Source organism: Carlito syrichta, unplaced genomic scaffold, assembly GCF_000164805.1.
Source record: "Carlito syrichta isolate Samal-C Ts95f unplaced genomic scaffold, Tarsius_syrichta-2.0.1 Scaffold169260, whole genome shotgun sequence".
In the NCBI taxonomy this organism is placed as follows: Eukaryota; Metazoa; Chordata; class Mammalia; order Primates; family Tarsiidae; genus Carlito; species Carlito syrichta.
Genome location: NW_007113356.1, coordinates 49,766 through 66,834, shown reverse-complemented (window position 1 = coordinate 66,834; position 17,069 = coordinate 49,766). Strand labels below are relative to the sequence as shown.

The 17,069-nt window shown below is 38.7% G+C and overlaps 1 protein-coding gene across 3 annotated transcripts in view; it reads left to right on the top strand.

Moving 5' to 3' along the window:
- Nucleotides 1–17,069, top strand: part of CHD2 (chromodomain helicase DNA binding protein 2) — a 131,138-nt gene that overhangs the window by 84,162 nt on the left and 29,907 nt on the right. For all 3 annotated transcript variants that reach the window (XM_021709227.1, XM_008051273.2, XM_008051272.2), the window contains 7 exons: nucleotides 5,230–5,271; nucleotides 6,506–6,645; nucleotides 11,659–11,797; nucleotides 11,956–12,106; nucleotides 13,363–13,485; nucleotides 14,765–14,893; nucleotides 15,856–15,996. In XM_021709227.1, coding sequence (XP_021564902.1) covers nucleotides 5,230–5,271; nucleotides 6,506–6,645; nucleotides 11,659–11,797; nucleotides 11,956–12,106; nucleotides 13,363–13,485; nucleotides 14,765–14,893; nucleotides 15,856–15,996 — 865 coding nt within the window. The remainder of the gene's footprint in view (nucleotides 1–5,229; nucleotides 5,272–6,505; nucleotides 6,646–11,658; nucleotides 11,798–11,955; nucleotides 12,107–13,362; nucleotides 13,486–14,764; nucleotides 14,894–15,855; nucleotides 15,997–17,069) is intronic.

Below are 17,069 nucleotides of genomic sequence, written 5' to 3'. Positions count from 1 at the left end.
TTGTTTCCCTCCTATTCAGAAATAGAATAAAAAGAAAGTCCAGTCAGGGGGAAAGAGTCAGGTGACATACATATATACAGGCCTGTGTATCTGTAAAAGGAATAATGGCCATTCCTTTGTTAAACTCTGGGTGTCCATGTGGTTCTTTAAGCTATGGACCCAGTGTTTCCTACCTTCAGCCCCCTCCCCTACCTTGGGGAGGTGAATCTCCTCTCTCTCTCTCTCTCTCTCTCCAAGCAGCTGGAATCACAAGCATGTGCCACCATGCCCAGCTAATTTTTTTTATTTATTGTAGAGATGAGGTTTTGCCAAGTTGACCAGGCTGGTCTCAAACCTGTGGGCTCAGACAGTCTTCTCACCTCAGCCTCCCGGAGTGCTGGGATTATAGGCATGAGCCACCACTCCCGGCTTCTAATTTGCTTTCTAAATAAACTATATTTTCCAATCTAACTTCTGTAGAATTCTTTGCAAGTTTTGCATGGCATTGTATTACAAACCAGACTCCCCAGTAGTTCTGACCTAACATTTTGGAGGCCTCTACTGGGATTTTTAACCGAACACAGCTGCATGTGTAACAAATAAATAAATAAAATAAAATAAATAATATAAATGTCTACAATAAAAATGGTACAAAGAAGGCTACCCTCCCTACCTCTGTTCTCTTTCCCACAACACCCTACCCCTAATCCCATCACTGTTGATACTGATATCGCTTTGATGGTGGTTTGATTTATTAGTGTTATATGCAACATGTTGTTCAATAGCTTGCTTATTTTTTCCCACTTAAAATCAATTTAAACATATTTCTATGTAAGTACTTATTATATATATTTGTTGGTGTCTGGTTCTTGCCTCTCTGTTCACCAAAAAAGTGGTCTAAAATTGCTGCTTCCAAATTATTTTTTTCAGTTTCTTTGTGATTTTTTTAAAAAGCCTAAAGAAAATAGAAGGTATGAAGATAGTTTTAAGGTCCAATCCATATTATAATTATATTAATAATTCTTTTAGGTCAATATATTTGAAACTGTGAGGTCCTTGTTTCTTAAAAAGTCTGATTGAACTGGGCATGGTGCCTCACACCAGTAATCCCAACAGTTTGAGAGTCCAATGCAGAAGGGTTGCTTGAAGCTGGAAATTCAAGACCAGACTATTGGTATTCAAGAGAGTACTAGAACCAATCCCCTGTGAATACCAAGGGCTGACTATAGTTGATCACTGAAGCCATGAAATGCATGAGACCACTGAGATAGCAGAATGGTAGCTGTGGAAAGAAACCAGCCAGAGGACATGCTTCATTTGTGTTGTGAAGTGTTCTTTTTTTTTGGAGTTGGAGTCTCACTGTTGCCCAGGCTGGAGTGCAGTGGCATGCTTACAGCCACCGTAGCCTTGACCTGCTGGGCTCAGGTGATCCTTCCGCCTCAGCCTTCCAAGTAGCCGGAACTACCGGTGCGTGCTTCCATTCCTGGTTAATTTTTTGAATTATTGTAGAGTTAAGGTCTCTCCATGTTGCCCAGGCTGGTCTCAAACTCCTGGGCTCAGGCAGTCCTCTCGCCTTCACCTCCCAAAGTACTGGGATTACAGATGTGAGCCTCTGTGCCCGGCTTACAGTTGTCGTTAAAAATCAGATTGGATGACCGGACTCGGTGGCTCAGCCTGTAATCCCGCGCTTTGGAAAGCCCAGGTGTGTGAATTGCCTGATCCCGCGGGTTCGAGACCCGCCTGGGCAACTTGGTGAGACCTTGTCTCTACAATAAATCAAAAAAATTAGCCGGGTGTGGTAGCACACGCCTGTAGTTCCAGCTACTTGGAAGGCTGAGGCAGAAGGATCTCCGGAGTCCAGCAGGTTGAGGCTGCGGTGGCCGGGAGCATGCTACTGGACTCCAGTCTGGGTGATTGAGTGAGAATCCAACTCAAAAAAAAAAAAAAAAATCAGATTGGAGAAAAAAAGAGTGAAAACAAATATGCATGTATACTGTGTTTATGTTTACTTTTATTTACCCCCCCAAGTGCTCTTATTTCTTCATGTGAATTTGAATTATTGTTTACAATCCTTAGATTATCTGCTAGAAGGAGAGATTCTTTTAGTATTTCCTTTTGGGGCAGGTCTATTAACAAATTATTTAATACATTATTTTTGTGTATGTGGCAGTATCTTAATTTCTCCTTCATTTTTGAAGGAAAGTCTTTTTTTTTTCATGTTTGTCACACTGGATCATCTCAATTGGGCTATGTTTACGTTTGCTGATTCTCTCTTTTGCTGGGATATGTGCAATTGAGCCAATCTCGTGATTATTTTATTTCAGTTATTGTACTTTTCTTTCTTTCTTTTTTTTTTTTTTCCTTTTTGAGTTAGAGTCTCTCTCTGTCACCCAGACTGGAGTGCAGTGGCATGCTCACGGCCACCACGGTCTTGGGCCGCTGGGCTCAGGTGATCCCTTCTGCCTCAGCCTTCCAAGTACCTGGAATTACAGGCGTGTGTCACCATGCCTGGCTAATTTTTTTTGTTGTTGTTGTTCATTGTAGAGATGAAGTCTCGCCAAGTTGCCCAGGCTGGTCTCCAACCTCTGGGCTCAGACAATCCTCTCACCTCGGCCTCCCAAAGTCTGGGATTATAGGTGTGAGCTACCACGCCTGGTCTTATTGTACTTTTCAACTCCAGGATTTGTTTGGTTCTTACATAAAATTTCTATTTTTATTGATATCATACTCATACTTTGTTTTCGGTTCTTTAGGCATGGATTCCTTTAGTTTTTGTACATATTTATAAAAGCTGATTAAGTCTTTCGTCTTATAAGTCTAAGTTCTGGACTTTCTCAGGGACAGTTTCTATTAACTGCTTTTTTTTTCCCCTGTGTATTTTATTCTTTTTGTCTTTTGGTGTGTTCTGTAATTTCTTTGTTGAAAACTGAACATCATAAGTTATACAGTGTGGCAACTGTGGATGTTAGTTTTTCCCTGCCAACCAGAGTTAGCTATGTTTGCTGTTTGCTTGTTTAGTGACTTTCTTCTATTAGTTCTGTGAAGTGTGTCTTTGTTGTCATGTCATTTGCCATCTCTACTCCTTTAAGCTTAGTGGTCAGCTAATGATTGGATAGGGATTTTCTTAAATGCATTGAGCCTGTAAATCTACCGATCCTTTGTTGAAGGGCTTGGTGTGTATGTTGGGTGTGTGCCAATGCTCTAGAGGCAGGCAGTTTACAGCTCTGCCTTCACCTTGGGTTCCTGCTTGTGCAGATCTCAAGGTCAGCCGGAATTGAGAGGTTAGGACCTTTTCAGATCTTTCCAGTACATGCACACAAACCTGCACGTGTGTTTTGAGTTTTTCAGAGTACAATGGGCATACTTTATCCTAGTTTTTCCTTTTTAGATTTTGGTCAGCCTTTCGTTATCTCTGTTTAGTAAGGTTGCCTTAGGCTGCTGTGGTTAAACCTTCATAGATAATTGTTTTTGACCAATGAATTATAGGCAAGGCTGTTCACACAGAGTGAGTTCTGGGTCAGGAGAAGGGAATGGGAATAGAGCAAGTTAAAAATGCCAGAAAGTGAGGCCAGAGCAAGAGAATTTCTTGAGCCCAGGAGTTTGAGACCAGACTGGGAAACATAGTCAGACCTCATTTCTACAAAAAATAAAATAATTAGCTGCATGTGGTGGCTCACACTTGTAGCTGCAGCTCCTTGGAGACTAAGGTGGGAGGATTGCTTGAGCCCAGGAGTTTGAGGATGTGGTGAATGCCTCTGCATTCCAGCCAGGATAACAGAGTAAGACCACCAACTCAAAAAAAATACCAAAAAAACAAAAAAAATACCAGGACACTTGCTGTTCTTACAGTGCCTTTCTCTTGAATAAATTTCTTAGATGACTGCAAGTCTTCAGAGTACTGACAAAGTTAATTTTGCCAGGATAGTTTTGCCAATGTTCTTGTTTTTTTATAGAGGGGCAGATTTTCTCAGAACCTTAGTCTGCCATTCTGGGTGTGTTTCTCCTCCTCTATGTTATTTTTAAGTTAATTCCAAAAGTTACGTTATTTAGATTTGAAACATTTCAGTGTATACCAAGGAGAAATATAGAGTTGAGGAATAATCCTCAGGTTGACATTTAAATGTAACAGTGTCCTAATTTTTGTATTCATGCTGTTCCTTTAATATTGTTTCTTTTTGGCTATTGTCATATTCAGTCTCATTTTCTTCTGTTGCCATGTCTTCTCAATTTCTGATTTTTTCCTTAGTACCTCTCCTTATACTGTTGCATATTCAGATTATCATAGTGTTTTGGCATATTACACTGATGCCTTTATGTGTTGTGAAGTCTTGGTTTTTTAGTCAAAGTGCCACTAGTTGGTTAGCCTGTAAGAATAGAGGGCATGATGGCACAAGTCAGTATATAGCACAGTTTAGGGTAGAGACTTGTGGAAGGATAGATAATGGATTTTTGGTTGGAGACAAGTTTGGGCAGGAGGAGTCAGTAGAGTTTCCAAAAATAGTTTGCTTAAGTATTATTTATTTTACTTTGCCTCATTCCAAAAAGTATTTGAGACAGTCCTAAAAATCTTATAGCTGTATTATTGACCAGAAAATAATTTAAAATACTGCAGTATGGAATTGAAAGTAATGGTAGTGGACTCAATAGGTCCATGACTTATATCAGGGTTTTATAATAGTAGAGTTGTATCATTTGTTACATACTGAATTCCATAAACTTTGACCTTTTAAAAAGGATATTAGCCCGGGCACTTGGATCACAGCTATAATTCCCAGCACTTTGGGAAGCCGAGATGAGAGGATTGCCTGAGCCCACAGGTTTGAGCCCAGCCTGGGCAACTTGGTGCGACCTCATCTCTACAATAAATTAAAAAATTAGCTGCGCCTGGTGGCGTGTACCTGTGGTTCCAGCTACTTGAAAGGCTGAGGTGGAAGGATCACTTGAACCTAGCAGGTCGAGGCTGCGACAGAGTAAGACTCCAACTCAAAAAAAAGCATACTAGCGTTAAGTCACAGTTTCCTAGTATATATTTAAGCAGTTTTATGATCAATCACTGAGAATAATCTAATTTGAATAGATCATTAGCAGTCATTATTTTAAGTTGACTTTTCAAAGACAACTTAATAGTATTTATTTATTTAGCGGTAGTTACAAGTGGCCTATTTGTCACACATTTTGCATAGCTTATGTTTTATCACAGGATATAGTGGCACTAATATAAAGTCTCTTTTTTTAATGTGTTTTTCTTAGGTTCATCAAGGCTTATAAGAAGTTTGGTCTCCCTCTTGAACGGTAAGCTCAGTATAATGGTCCTTTCTCTTTTTCACTTTTATTATATATCAGGTTCTTTTTAGGTAATTTTTTTCCACTTAATACTAATGCTGGGAATGTTTTTTTTTTTTTTTTCTGGACATTCTTTAACAAACGTTTAGCTAATGGATGCATGCTTATGTATGTCCCTTTGCCAAGGGATGACAAAGGTGATAGGCCTTCCATCCAGAGATTTTGCCATGTGAGGGAGATGAAGCAAGTATATACAAAACCATTGTACAAAGAAATAATTTCCAGAAGAGATGTCCAGATAGCTTCAGTTGAAAAGAATGTAGGTAGTTACTATTTGTGTTCTAGTTCGTAGATTGAATTATGTCAGAGGTGAAAGGCTCTTTATAATTTTATAATCTTTTACAAATTAACAGAGTGTTCTGAGGATTAAATTTAAAGAGTTTAAATCACATTGGCAATAGTATCTTCCAAAAGGATTAACTGTTGCTACTATTCTATAGGCATTCAGAAAATGAATTTATAAGTTGAATTTTAACAACAGAAGACTATTTCAAATACCGAAATAGTTGACTTTTAACAAAAGTTAAAAGGAAACATCAGACTGCCTTATCTTACTTCTGATAAACTTCTAGAGTGGGTGAAAATCACAAGCCTGTGCTTTTTGTTCTGTTCTCTCCATTTGGAGAGGAGGTAGTGGTGTGTAGCAGTAAGCCACAGCAAACTGACAAAATCAGGTGCGTTTTTCCAGGACTACGGGCAGACTGCCAGTCTTTGAGCCAGGCACTGTAAAAATCAACAGGACATCAAAAAGTGGGTTCAGCACCTCGTGACAGCCTGATTTTTAGTGCCTGGCTCTATTATATGCTCCAAATTACTTAGAGACCAACTAATCATATAGTAGAAGTAACTATACTCTGCTCCCAGGAACATTGCAGTGAATGAAAAAGTAAGCTGCAGAAAGGAAAGTGAACATGAAGAAAACTAGTGCAAGTGGTCTACTACCATTTATTTAATAATGTTTGTTTCTTTCCTCTCTATGTTTTGTGGAATACTCCAAGGCATATTTCTTTATTATGAAAAATGAGTTGTTAGGCCTCATCACTGTCCAATGATTTTTGATGGAGCCTTGGAATACCCGACAAAGGAAAGACAAGAAAGCATATATGAGATCTAGTAGTATCTCATGTAACAGTTATAGTAGTGAGCACAAGGCCCTTAATTATACCCACATGTCCTTCCTCAGGCTGGAGTGCATAGCACGCGATGCTGAGTTGGTAGATAAGTCTGTGGCAGATCTGAAACGCCTGGGTGAACTGATTCACAATAGCTGTGTGTCAGCAATGCAGGAGTATGAAGAACAGTTGAAAGAAAATGCCAGCGAGGGTAAGTCAACAAGTCTACTTTATAAAGAGAGTCTCCAAAACTTGGCACCATGGACTGGGATTTTTGTTGCTAAAGGGCTTTTTAAGGACACAGCTGTATCTCACACATGCTTAATGCTTTGAGGTATATATTCTGTTTTGTTTTGTTTTGTTTTTGAGTCAGAGTCTCACTCTGTCGCCCAGGCTGGAGTGCAGTGGTACGCTCCCGGCCACTGCAGCCTTGACTTGCTGGGCTCCGGAGATCCTTCCGCCTCAGCCTTCCAAGTAGCTGGAACTATAGGCACACACCACCACGCCCAGCTAATTTTTTGATTTAATTTAGAGATGAGGTCTCGCCAAATTTCCCAGGTTAGTCTCAAACCTGTGGGCTCAGGCAGTTCTCTCACCTTGGCCTCCCAAGTGCTGGAATTATAGTTGTGAGCCATCACACCTGGCTGTGGTATGTATTCTGAACTGCCTTTATTTGAATTTATCATTCTAAGTGCCCACAGATCTACTCACAGAGTTGATTTGTACATGGTGTACAGTGATGAACAAGATGAAATGGTTTCCTTTTATGTTGCTATAGAAAGTTTAAATTGGTTTAAACGTTGTCAAAACCAAGTAGACAGCTCTGTGTTTTGGTGCACAGAGGCATTCACAAGCATCGTTACTTATCTTGAATATACATATATGTACTATGTACTGTGACAAATGTGAAAGATTTAGAAAATTAATTGAAATAAATAAAATAATGGGTTAATATTGTAGACATTTTTGTTACATTGAGAATTTCATGCCATTGGAATTTGTTGTAATTGGATTGGATGTGCAGTGTGTTTTCTCTTAGACACCAGAAAGTGATTTTGCCTGTCCTTTGTGATATCTCTAAAGGCAGGAGGTGTGGGGATGCTTATGAGTGGAGAGCTCTAGTGTAGTTATTCGTAAAGGACACCCTAACAGTGAACATCCAAGAAACCCTCTCCAGATTATGGTTTAAAGAAACATTCTCCAGACTATGGTTTATCTGTGGTTTCCCCTGTTCTTGTTGTTATCCTTTTCTGTGTTATGTAAGCCTGCCCTTAGGAGGCTTTGTTGAACTGTGGTCAAGTATTCAGGCTCTGGAGGCAGCCAATTGTCTGGAATTTTGGTTCTACCATTTCCTACTTATAAGACCTTGGGCAAGTTATATCCCCTCAACTATCTCATTTTCTAAATGAAGTAATAGTACCTACCTCAAGGGGTTTGAATAATTAATTGAATAGTTTCATACTTGTGAAGTGTTTTGCATAGTGTCTGGCTTATAGTATTAGCTATTGTCAAGTAAAGGAGTATTTGTGCTTTGGAATTTTTTGTTTAAAGATATTATTGAAATTACATTAGGAAGTAAAAGTATTTCAGATATAATAAAAACATTTTTATTTTTAGTTTTTTGAGTGGGAGTCTCACTCTGTCACTCAGGCTGGAGTGCAGTGGCACACTGACAGCCATCTCAGCCTCAACTTGCTGGGCTCAGGTGATCTTTCCATCTCAGCCTTCCAAGTAGCTGGAACCATAGGCATACACCACCACATCCAGCTAATTTTTTTTGATTTATTGTAGAAACAAGGTCTCGCCAAGTTGCCCAGGCTGGTCTTGAAACCCTGGACTCGGGCAGTTCTCTAGTCTACGCCTCCCAAAGTGCTGGGATTACAGGCGTGAGCCACCATGCCTGGCTAGTAAGAACTTATTTAAATACATATTTTCTTTTTGTGTAAAAGAAACTTAAGTAATTTGAATGGTTTGGATAGTGATCTGATATGTACTTTTTATAACATCCAGAGTATACTCAAAAGTAAACTTTCAATTTAATGTACAGTTTTTTCTTTGTAATTGTTTTGAATAAGTAATACATTTGTATGGCCTAAAAATGAAAAACATGTATCCCTGTTATTTTTTGTTTTTTTATGAGAAGTGAATAGACAATGTTTTTTCTTTAACTTGTTTCTCCTATACTTGTATTTCCTATAAACTGGTATTTAGGCCGGGTTCGGTGGCTCAGCCTGTAATCCCGCGCCTTTGGGAGGCTGAGGTGAGTGGATTGCCTGAGCCCGTGGGTTCGAGACCTACCTGGGCAACTTGGCGAGACCTCATCTCTACAATAAATCAAAAATTAGCTGGGCGTGGTAGTGCGCGCCTGTAGTTCCAGCTACTTGGAAGGCTGAGGTGGAAGGATCACCGGAGCCCAGCAGGTGGAGGCTGCGGTGGCTGGGAGCAGCCACTGCACTCAAGTCTGGGCAACAGAGTGAGACTCCAACTCAAAAAAACAAAAACAAAAAAAACAAAAAATAAAAAAATAAACTGGTATTTAGTGTACTCAGAATCCAGGCTGCAATTTCTAGATCAAATGTAAGATTATTAATATCTTTTTTCTCTTTGGCTGAAATGTTTGTTCCTAAAAATGTTAATGTAATTATCTATTTGCTTTACTCTACACATATGTTTCCAAATATTCATACCAGTCTTACTGTTAGCAGTAAGATGCTGGAATGCAAAGTTAGAGTTCTTTGCATTTCTTTTTGTACTTAGAATACATCTCACTAACAATATATAATCAAAATAATATATTTAAAATTTTTTTCTCTTTATGGTTATGCCACCAAAATAATATATAGTTATACCCTTTTGTCTTTATTTATTTATTTATTTATTTAATTTTTTTTTTGAGTTAGAGTCTCACTCTGTTGCCTAAACTGGAGTGCAGTGGCCGCTCCCGGCCACCGCAGCCTCGACCTGCTGGGCTCCGGCGATCCTTCCGCCTCAGCCTTCCAAGTAGCTGGAACTACAGGCGCACGCTACCACACCCGGCTAATTTTTTGATTTATTGTAGAGATGAGGTCTCGCCAAGTTGCCCAGGCAGGTCTCGAACCCGTGGGCTCAGGCAATCCACTCACCTCAGCCTCCTAAGGCGTGGGATTGCAGTCTGAGCCACTGAGCCTGGCTTTAATTTGTTTTTAATATTTAGGGATTGTTGTTTTCATTTTGATTTTACTTTGTGTTTTGTTTTGAGTCAGGGTCTCACTCTGTCACCCAGGCTGATCACAGCTCTTCACAGCCTCAACGTCCTGGTCTCAGGTGATTCTTCTTCCTCAGTCTCTTGAGTTGCTGGGACTATAGCCACGTGCCACCATGCCCAGCTAATTTTTCTAATTTTTTGTAGAGTTGAGGTCTAATTTTTTGTAGAGTTGAGGTCATGTTACTCAGGCTGGTCTCAAACTTCTGGACTCAAGCAGTCCTCCCACCTCAGCCTCAAAGTACTGGTATTACAGGCATGAGTCACTGTGCCCCGACTAACTTGGTTATTTCAGTTGTGCAAAAACATTTATGTGATCCAAAATCGCAACTATAAAACAAGGTACATTTGGGGAATCTTACTTTCATTCTTTGTTTTTTTTTTTTGAGTTGGAGCTTTCATTCTTATTTCTCAGTCCTGTTTTCTTTCTCCATAGGTAACTTTTTTTATTAGTTTTATCTTTTCATTGTTTCTTCTTAAAAATTTTATTGTGTGTGTATGTCTCATTTTTTTTTTGAGTCAAAGTCTCATTCTGTTGTCCAGGCTGGAGTGCAGTGACACGCCCATAGCCACTGCAGCCTCTAACTGCGGGGTGCAGGTGATCTTTACACCGCAGCCTTCCAAGTAGCTGAAACTACAGGTGTGCGCCACCATGCCCGGCTACTTTTTTGATTTATTGTAGAGACGAGGTCTTGCCAAGTTGCCAAGGCTGGTGTTGAGCCTGTGGGCTCAGGCAGTTCTCTCACCTCCACCTCCCAAGTAACTGGAACTACAGGTGAGAGCTGCCATGCCTGTCTGCGTTTTTCCTTTTATACGGAAGAGGACATACATACTCTGTTCTACACTTGCTTATTTTCACATCTGAGATCACTCCATATTGTTATATAGACATAACCTACATAGACACTGGATTCTTTTCACAATTGTCCAGTATTCCACCATGTAGAGATGCCAATTCATACTTTGTTTCCTAGTCATGAATATTTGGGTTTTCAGTCTTTTGTCATTATAAATAAAGCTGCAGTGAGTAATGGTCTAATGAATATGCCATCTCATATCTTTGCCTGTATATCTTTGGGATATGCCCAGAAGTGGATTTGCTGGGTCCTGGGGAAAAGGCATGTGTACTTTGCTTCGATCTGACCTGCATAAGTCTGATGCCATTTATATTACCACCAGCAGTGCTTGTCGGTACCTGTTTGCAAACCTCACAAACAGAATATATTGTTAAATGTTTGGATTTTTGTGAATCTGATAGGTGAGAAGTGGTATCTCATTTTTCATTTAATAAACAAATCTTTTCTAAGGGCCACTTGCATTTTGTTTTTTGTAAACTTTTCATATACTCTGCCCATTTTCTATTGAGAGGGTCTTTCCTCTCACAAAGGGACATTATCTCATGACTTTCAACTTAGACTTTTTGGCTAGAGTGAGTAGGTTTCCATTTTACTTCTAGGATCATTTTAATTTAAAATTTAGGTTAGGGTAACCTTGTCACTCCTGTTCATCATTTCAAATGTGTTAGGTATTAGCTTGATCTCATACTTTTCCAGTAATGATGTTTAAGTTCAAGTTTGAATAACCTTTAAAATGAATTTTTTTTAAACTTTACTTATTGAATAGGTAGGAAAACAAAAGGAAAAAATGTTAGCAATAATATTATACCTTCACAATCTTCTTGTTAATTTTCTTAATTTTACAACCAAAGTAGTACAAAACAAACATGAAGATTAAAGTAGAATTATGGTTTATCAGTGTGTTTAAAAATTCTAAATAAAAAACTGTATTGCTTAAAAGGTTATTTTACAAACATTATTTGAGAAAATTTTTTGTCTTATAGATTGTATCTTTGACCTATCTTTGACCTAATAATAAGCGAGAGATACATACACAGGGACTAAGAATTTAGGGTTTGGTGATACATGTTTTCTGTGGAACTTTAGCAAATTTTCCTTTAACTAATGTGAAATTGGTATTCCTTAGGGAAAGGACCTGGGAAAAGGAGAGGCCCAACAATCAAGATATCTGGAGTTCAGGTTAATGTGAAATCCATTATCCAACATGAAGAAGAGTTTGAGATGCTGCATAAATCTATCCCTGTGGACCCTGAAGAAAAAAAAAAGTGAGTGTATTTTGTGTATGTTCATGGCTGGTTGTGCTGTAAGAAAATAAATTTGAGGCTACAGATATGTGTAGTTATGTAGTGTTTAAACTGTCTATTCTTTAACCTTTCAGAAAGGCCCCTCTTCTAATGTCTTCCTGTTTTTAAACCACCTGTAGATACTGCTTAACCTGTCGTGTCAAAGCTGCACATTTTGATGTAGAATGGGGAATAGAAGATGATTCTCGCCTCTTGCTGGGAATTTATGAACATGGCTATGGAAACTGGGAGTTAATTAAAACAGATCCAGAGTTGAAACTAACTGACAAAGTAAGTAATTCTGTGATACTAGAGATTTCTGGAATATTTGTTATTATGATGCTTTTATATTGATTACTTACAGCTTTTGAGGGGGCGGTAGTATCAGATTGGAAATGAGTACAACTGTAAATTCCAGGGATTTATTTATTTTTTTTAGATGTTTCCATCTCTAGGGGTCTTTGGCACTATTTTGTAGATGAAGAGAAAGAGAAAGACGATACCCAGGTGAAGTTTTTGGGAACTTATAGGAGAAACCTTAAATTTTGGTACTTATTATAGGTCAAATCTTATTACAACAAATACCTAGGGTGAGTGTATTAAAAATAAAAGTATTCCTTGGCCTTAGTTGTTGGCCCTTTGTTTAAAGGTACATTTCAGTTCTACACATAAAAAAACGAATGTCACTTTGCTATTTTCTTATAATGGAATTAAACATTGGCTTTCTTCTCCCTTACAATTGAGCCTCCCATCCTATCGGTTGGAAGTAGCAAGGCCATGGTTAGAACTATAAGCAAAGAAAACTGACTGGCTCAGATTTTAGTAGAATTCATTCCATGTTGTGCTCCTGGCAAGACTTTTCCTGGCACATCCAACATTACTCATCCTATCTGGGTTTTAGGAGGGTGACTGTACCCTGCCGTAAGTGCTGACACCAAATTCAAAAACACCAAGGTGACATTCGTTTTTTATGTGTAGAACTGAAGTGAACTTTAAAACAAAGGGCCAACAACTAAGGCCAAGGAATACTTTTATTTTTAATATACTCACCCTAGGTATTTGTTGTAATAAGATTTGACCTATTTTGGCCTGAGAGGTCTAACAATGGTAGCAGTGAATGGATCATGTCCTGGCAAAGCTCAGTGCTCTCTGGCAATGCTCTGAGAAGCATTTTCAATCTAAAACAAAGCTTTAACCTAGCTCCAGGGATTCCCTGCTCCTGGAAGGAGGAAATCCATGGACAGCTGGAATGCTCTAGCAGATGAAGCCACAAGCCCCTCCTACCTGAGTTGTTCTACCCTGTTAACAGAACAGGTAGGAGCCATTGGGAGAGCTGGATTTCTCCATCCCATTTTGTAAAATGAGAATGGCTTGTGAGGAATTTTCAGTGACTGGAAGCCATGGACATGAGATAGGATCTGAGGCTTTGTCTGCATTTTGGGTGGTTGGGGAGGGAAAGGACTGTGCTTTTTGTTGTCTCTGTTTATCCTGATCCACTAACCAGGATGTGGGTGGTGGCGGGTGCTTCTCTTCCTTTTTTGTTGAAGATTCTACCTGTGGAGACAGATAAAAAGCCTCAGGGGAAGCAGCTACAGACCCGAGCGGACTACTTGCTGAAGCTGCTCAGGAAGGGTCTGGAGAAGAAGGGTGCTGTGACTGGTGGGGAAGAAGTGAGTACACTGCCAGCTGGGTGTTTTTCAGGGGTCTTTTAGCTACAACTTTGCAGAGTTAGGAGAAGAGAGGCCCTTTCTGGGCACTGCACAGAATGTCACCTTCTTGTGGGCAGATGAGGTTCTGGTGATGATCTGGTTGCTTGTAATAGAAAAAATATTCATTTAAGACTTCAACTTCTTGGCAACTTTCTTACAAACCCATTCTTCTCAAATGTTGTCGCAAAATAATCTTTGTCTTTCCTCCGTGCCACTGATCTGATCCACACATACCTTTATTGTTTGTTTACCCTGCTTTCCCAATTTTAGAATATAATATAGTTCCAGTTACTGCACTGAATACCAATGGATTTGTGTTTTGTTATGTCTAACTCTGGGCTACTTGCAATGGATCCCAGGGATAAAATGGACAGTTGGAATCCAGTTAGTTTAGAAACTGGGCTTCATGTATAATTACCTTACTGCTCAGTGAAAAATATCAACTAAATTCCTAATGAAATCATCTGAGCTTTAATTCCCTCCTACTTCCCGAACTTATCATTTCAGTTCAGACCTGGAAAGATTAAATTATAGTTAGGAGATACTGTAAGTTACATCCTGTACTAGCAGCCTGTGTGTGTGCATGTTCCTTAGATGTTCTTATAGGTATGTCATTTGTATTAATTTCCCTGTGTTGTTATAAACAAAACAAATTTTAGGAAAAAAAAAATCACCATAATCCCACACCTTGTTTTTTTCAAATAATAGTGTTATAAGTAGTGTTATACTTCAGGTAACATGTTGAATATGTAATGTATTACGTTTTGGGCACTAGAGAGACAGGTTAGATCATGTTATTACTTGTTTTAGATTACTGTATCATATTTGGTTTAGTAAATGAACAATATTTTAACCGTTTTCTTATTTTTAGTTATAGCTTCCAGGTTTTTTAATGTTGCTGTTATCTTCAATGTATTATCTTTATTTGTGTCTTTGTACATAGGGTGTTTTTCCTTTTTTTAAAACAATTATATCTTTAGGATGAATTCCAAAAAATGAAATCAGTAGGTTGAAGGAATATGGGTGTTTTCATGAATATAGGCTGTATATAAAGCCTACAGGTTTTTTTGTTTGGTTGGTTTGGTTCCTCTCCTCCCCTGGCCCCCTCCTCCCAGGTAAAATTGGTTGTACTATTTTGATTTCCTCTGAATTTGATTGCTTCAAAGAGTTGTCATGTTATTTGATCATGCTTTGAAGGGACTTGATTTGTAGTTTTATCATCATTTTCTCTTCTTTCCAGACCAAATTAAAGAAGCGGAAGCCTCGAGTAAAGAAGGAAAACAAAGCACCCAGGCTGAAAGATGAGCATGGAATTGAGTTTTCATCTCCTAGGCATTCAGATAATCCATCAGAAGAGGGAGAAGTAAAGGTATGAGGCTGGATTTCAATTGAAGGTGTATTTTTGTTTTTAGCTATATTTATTTTGCCAACCAGAATAAAATCATTTGAAATGTGTTTGATGTACATGTAGAGAAGATAAAATGAAAATAGAATATTTGTCTTTGTTTAATCTGTCAGAGAGGAATACAGTTGTTCATTTAAGTCATCAATTGCAATTCATATGTAATGGGAGTAAGTGAAGGGGACTGTGAAAGTTTTTATGATAAATGGCAGTTGACACAGCCTCATTGTTGAGAGTGATAGGAGTGGTTGGGACTGTGGTTAACCAGAGAGCGCATGCCTGATGTAAGGGGGGCAGCTGCTAAGGAGCTCAGTTAATTGTTGGACCAAACAAAACTCTTGTGAGTCAGTTTTGGCCCAGGGCCTACCACTTTGCAACCTCTGGTCTAAGTGAAGTGAAAAGTAAATTGTATTGTTCCGTGTGCTTTTTCAGTGAATAATAACTTTATGGAATTTCTAGGAGTGCAATTGTCCTTTGAAGTTAACTCCAAGGTTTCAGCAGTGGGTATAGGAAGAGGCATGGATTTGAGACACACAGACACACACACATACACGCACATACATACACACACAGACACACACACATGCATTCAAATACCATCATCCTCATTAGTTACTAGTTGACTGTGTACAGATATATAGGCTCTTTGGTTCTCAGTGTTTTCTGTCTGTGAAATGGGAATGATAATGCCTGTGATGAAGGGTTACTGTGGGTATTAAATTAGTGGATATGAGTAAAAAGCCTCTGAGTTGATTGGTTATTATTAGAGAATTGGAATCATGTGAGAGAGTGCTTTAGACTATATGCTTGAAAAAAGCTTCCGAGAATGGACACATAATGAGCCATGTGGGCAGTGCTTCTTTCTCCATAATGTAAATGGATAAATACTAAGTTTGTGACAAAAGTTCATAACCCTATTTGTTTCCTAGGATGATGGCTTAGAAAAAAGTCCAATGAAAAAAAAACAGAAGAAGAAAGAGAACAAGGAGAACAAGGAGAAACAGATGAGTTCAAGGAAAGACAAAGAAGGGGACAAGGAAAGGAAGAAGTCAAAAGATAAGAAAGAGAAGGTATTAGTGGCATTCTGTTTATGAAGCTGTGCACACACAGCCTTTGAAATTCCTCTTCTTGTTATAGAAATAGAGTGGAGCTTGAGGGCCCTGGGATAAATTGACTTTTTATGGGTATATTGAAGAAGGAAGGATGGAGCTGCTGGAGGAATGCCTTAGCCCCTCCCCCTGCAGAAGAGGAGAACGTGCAAATTGGGGTGTTTTTTAAAATAGATTTGAGCTGGGCTCAGTGACTCAGCCTGTATTCCCGCGCCTTGGGAGGCTGAGGTGAGTGGATTGCCTGAGCCTGCGGGTTTGAGACCCGCTGGTTTGAGACTCAAAAGAAAAAAAAAAAATAGAAGGCTTTTACTTGATCTTTCATTACATGTTTCAGGGGGAATGTTTGAGATAGGGCAGGTGAGAGAAATCTGCATTTACAGGCAACTACTTGAAATACGTTCTCAGATTTGATTAGCAGAGTACAATCTGCACATGAATTTGAATATTTGAAGGACTTGAGTCAAAAACAAATATCAAGAGTTATTGGAGCATAAATGAATGAAAAGTCCAGCCATTATATAATCTTTATGTTGGAGGTTTTATGAAGTTCATTCCAAACCCTAGAATTTGATGCGGTGTTGCATGTATGCTTGCTAACCTTGGAACAAAATATTTCACAATTCTTAATTTTTGCCAAGATATATGAACAGGTAGCAGCTGTAATTCCAACACCTAGTGATAATTCCAGTAGATTTAAAAAAAATTTTTTTTTATATAACTTTAATGTCGTGGTTCCCAAAAGTTTTTGCACATTATAGTTGGGGAGCTTAAAAAAAAGGTAGAAATTATAGTTTAATTTCTGTGGAATGTGATCTAGTCTTTGGACTTTTTAAAAGATTCCCAGGTCTTTGATATTGCAGATAAGTTTGTAAACCACCATTTTAATGGTAGCAATGTGTCACTGAATGGATACAGTATAATTTATTTACTGAGTATTTTCTCAGTGAATATATTTTTAGGTGGTTGTTAAGTTTACAGTATTTTATTTTATTTTATTTTGAGTTGGAGTCTCACTCTGTCGCCCAGACTGGAGT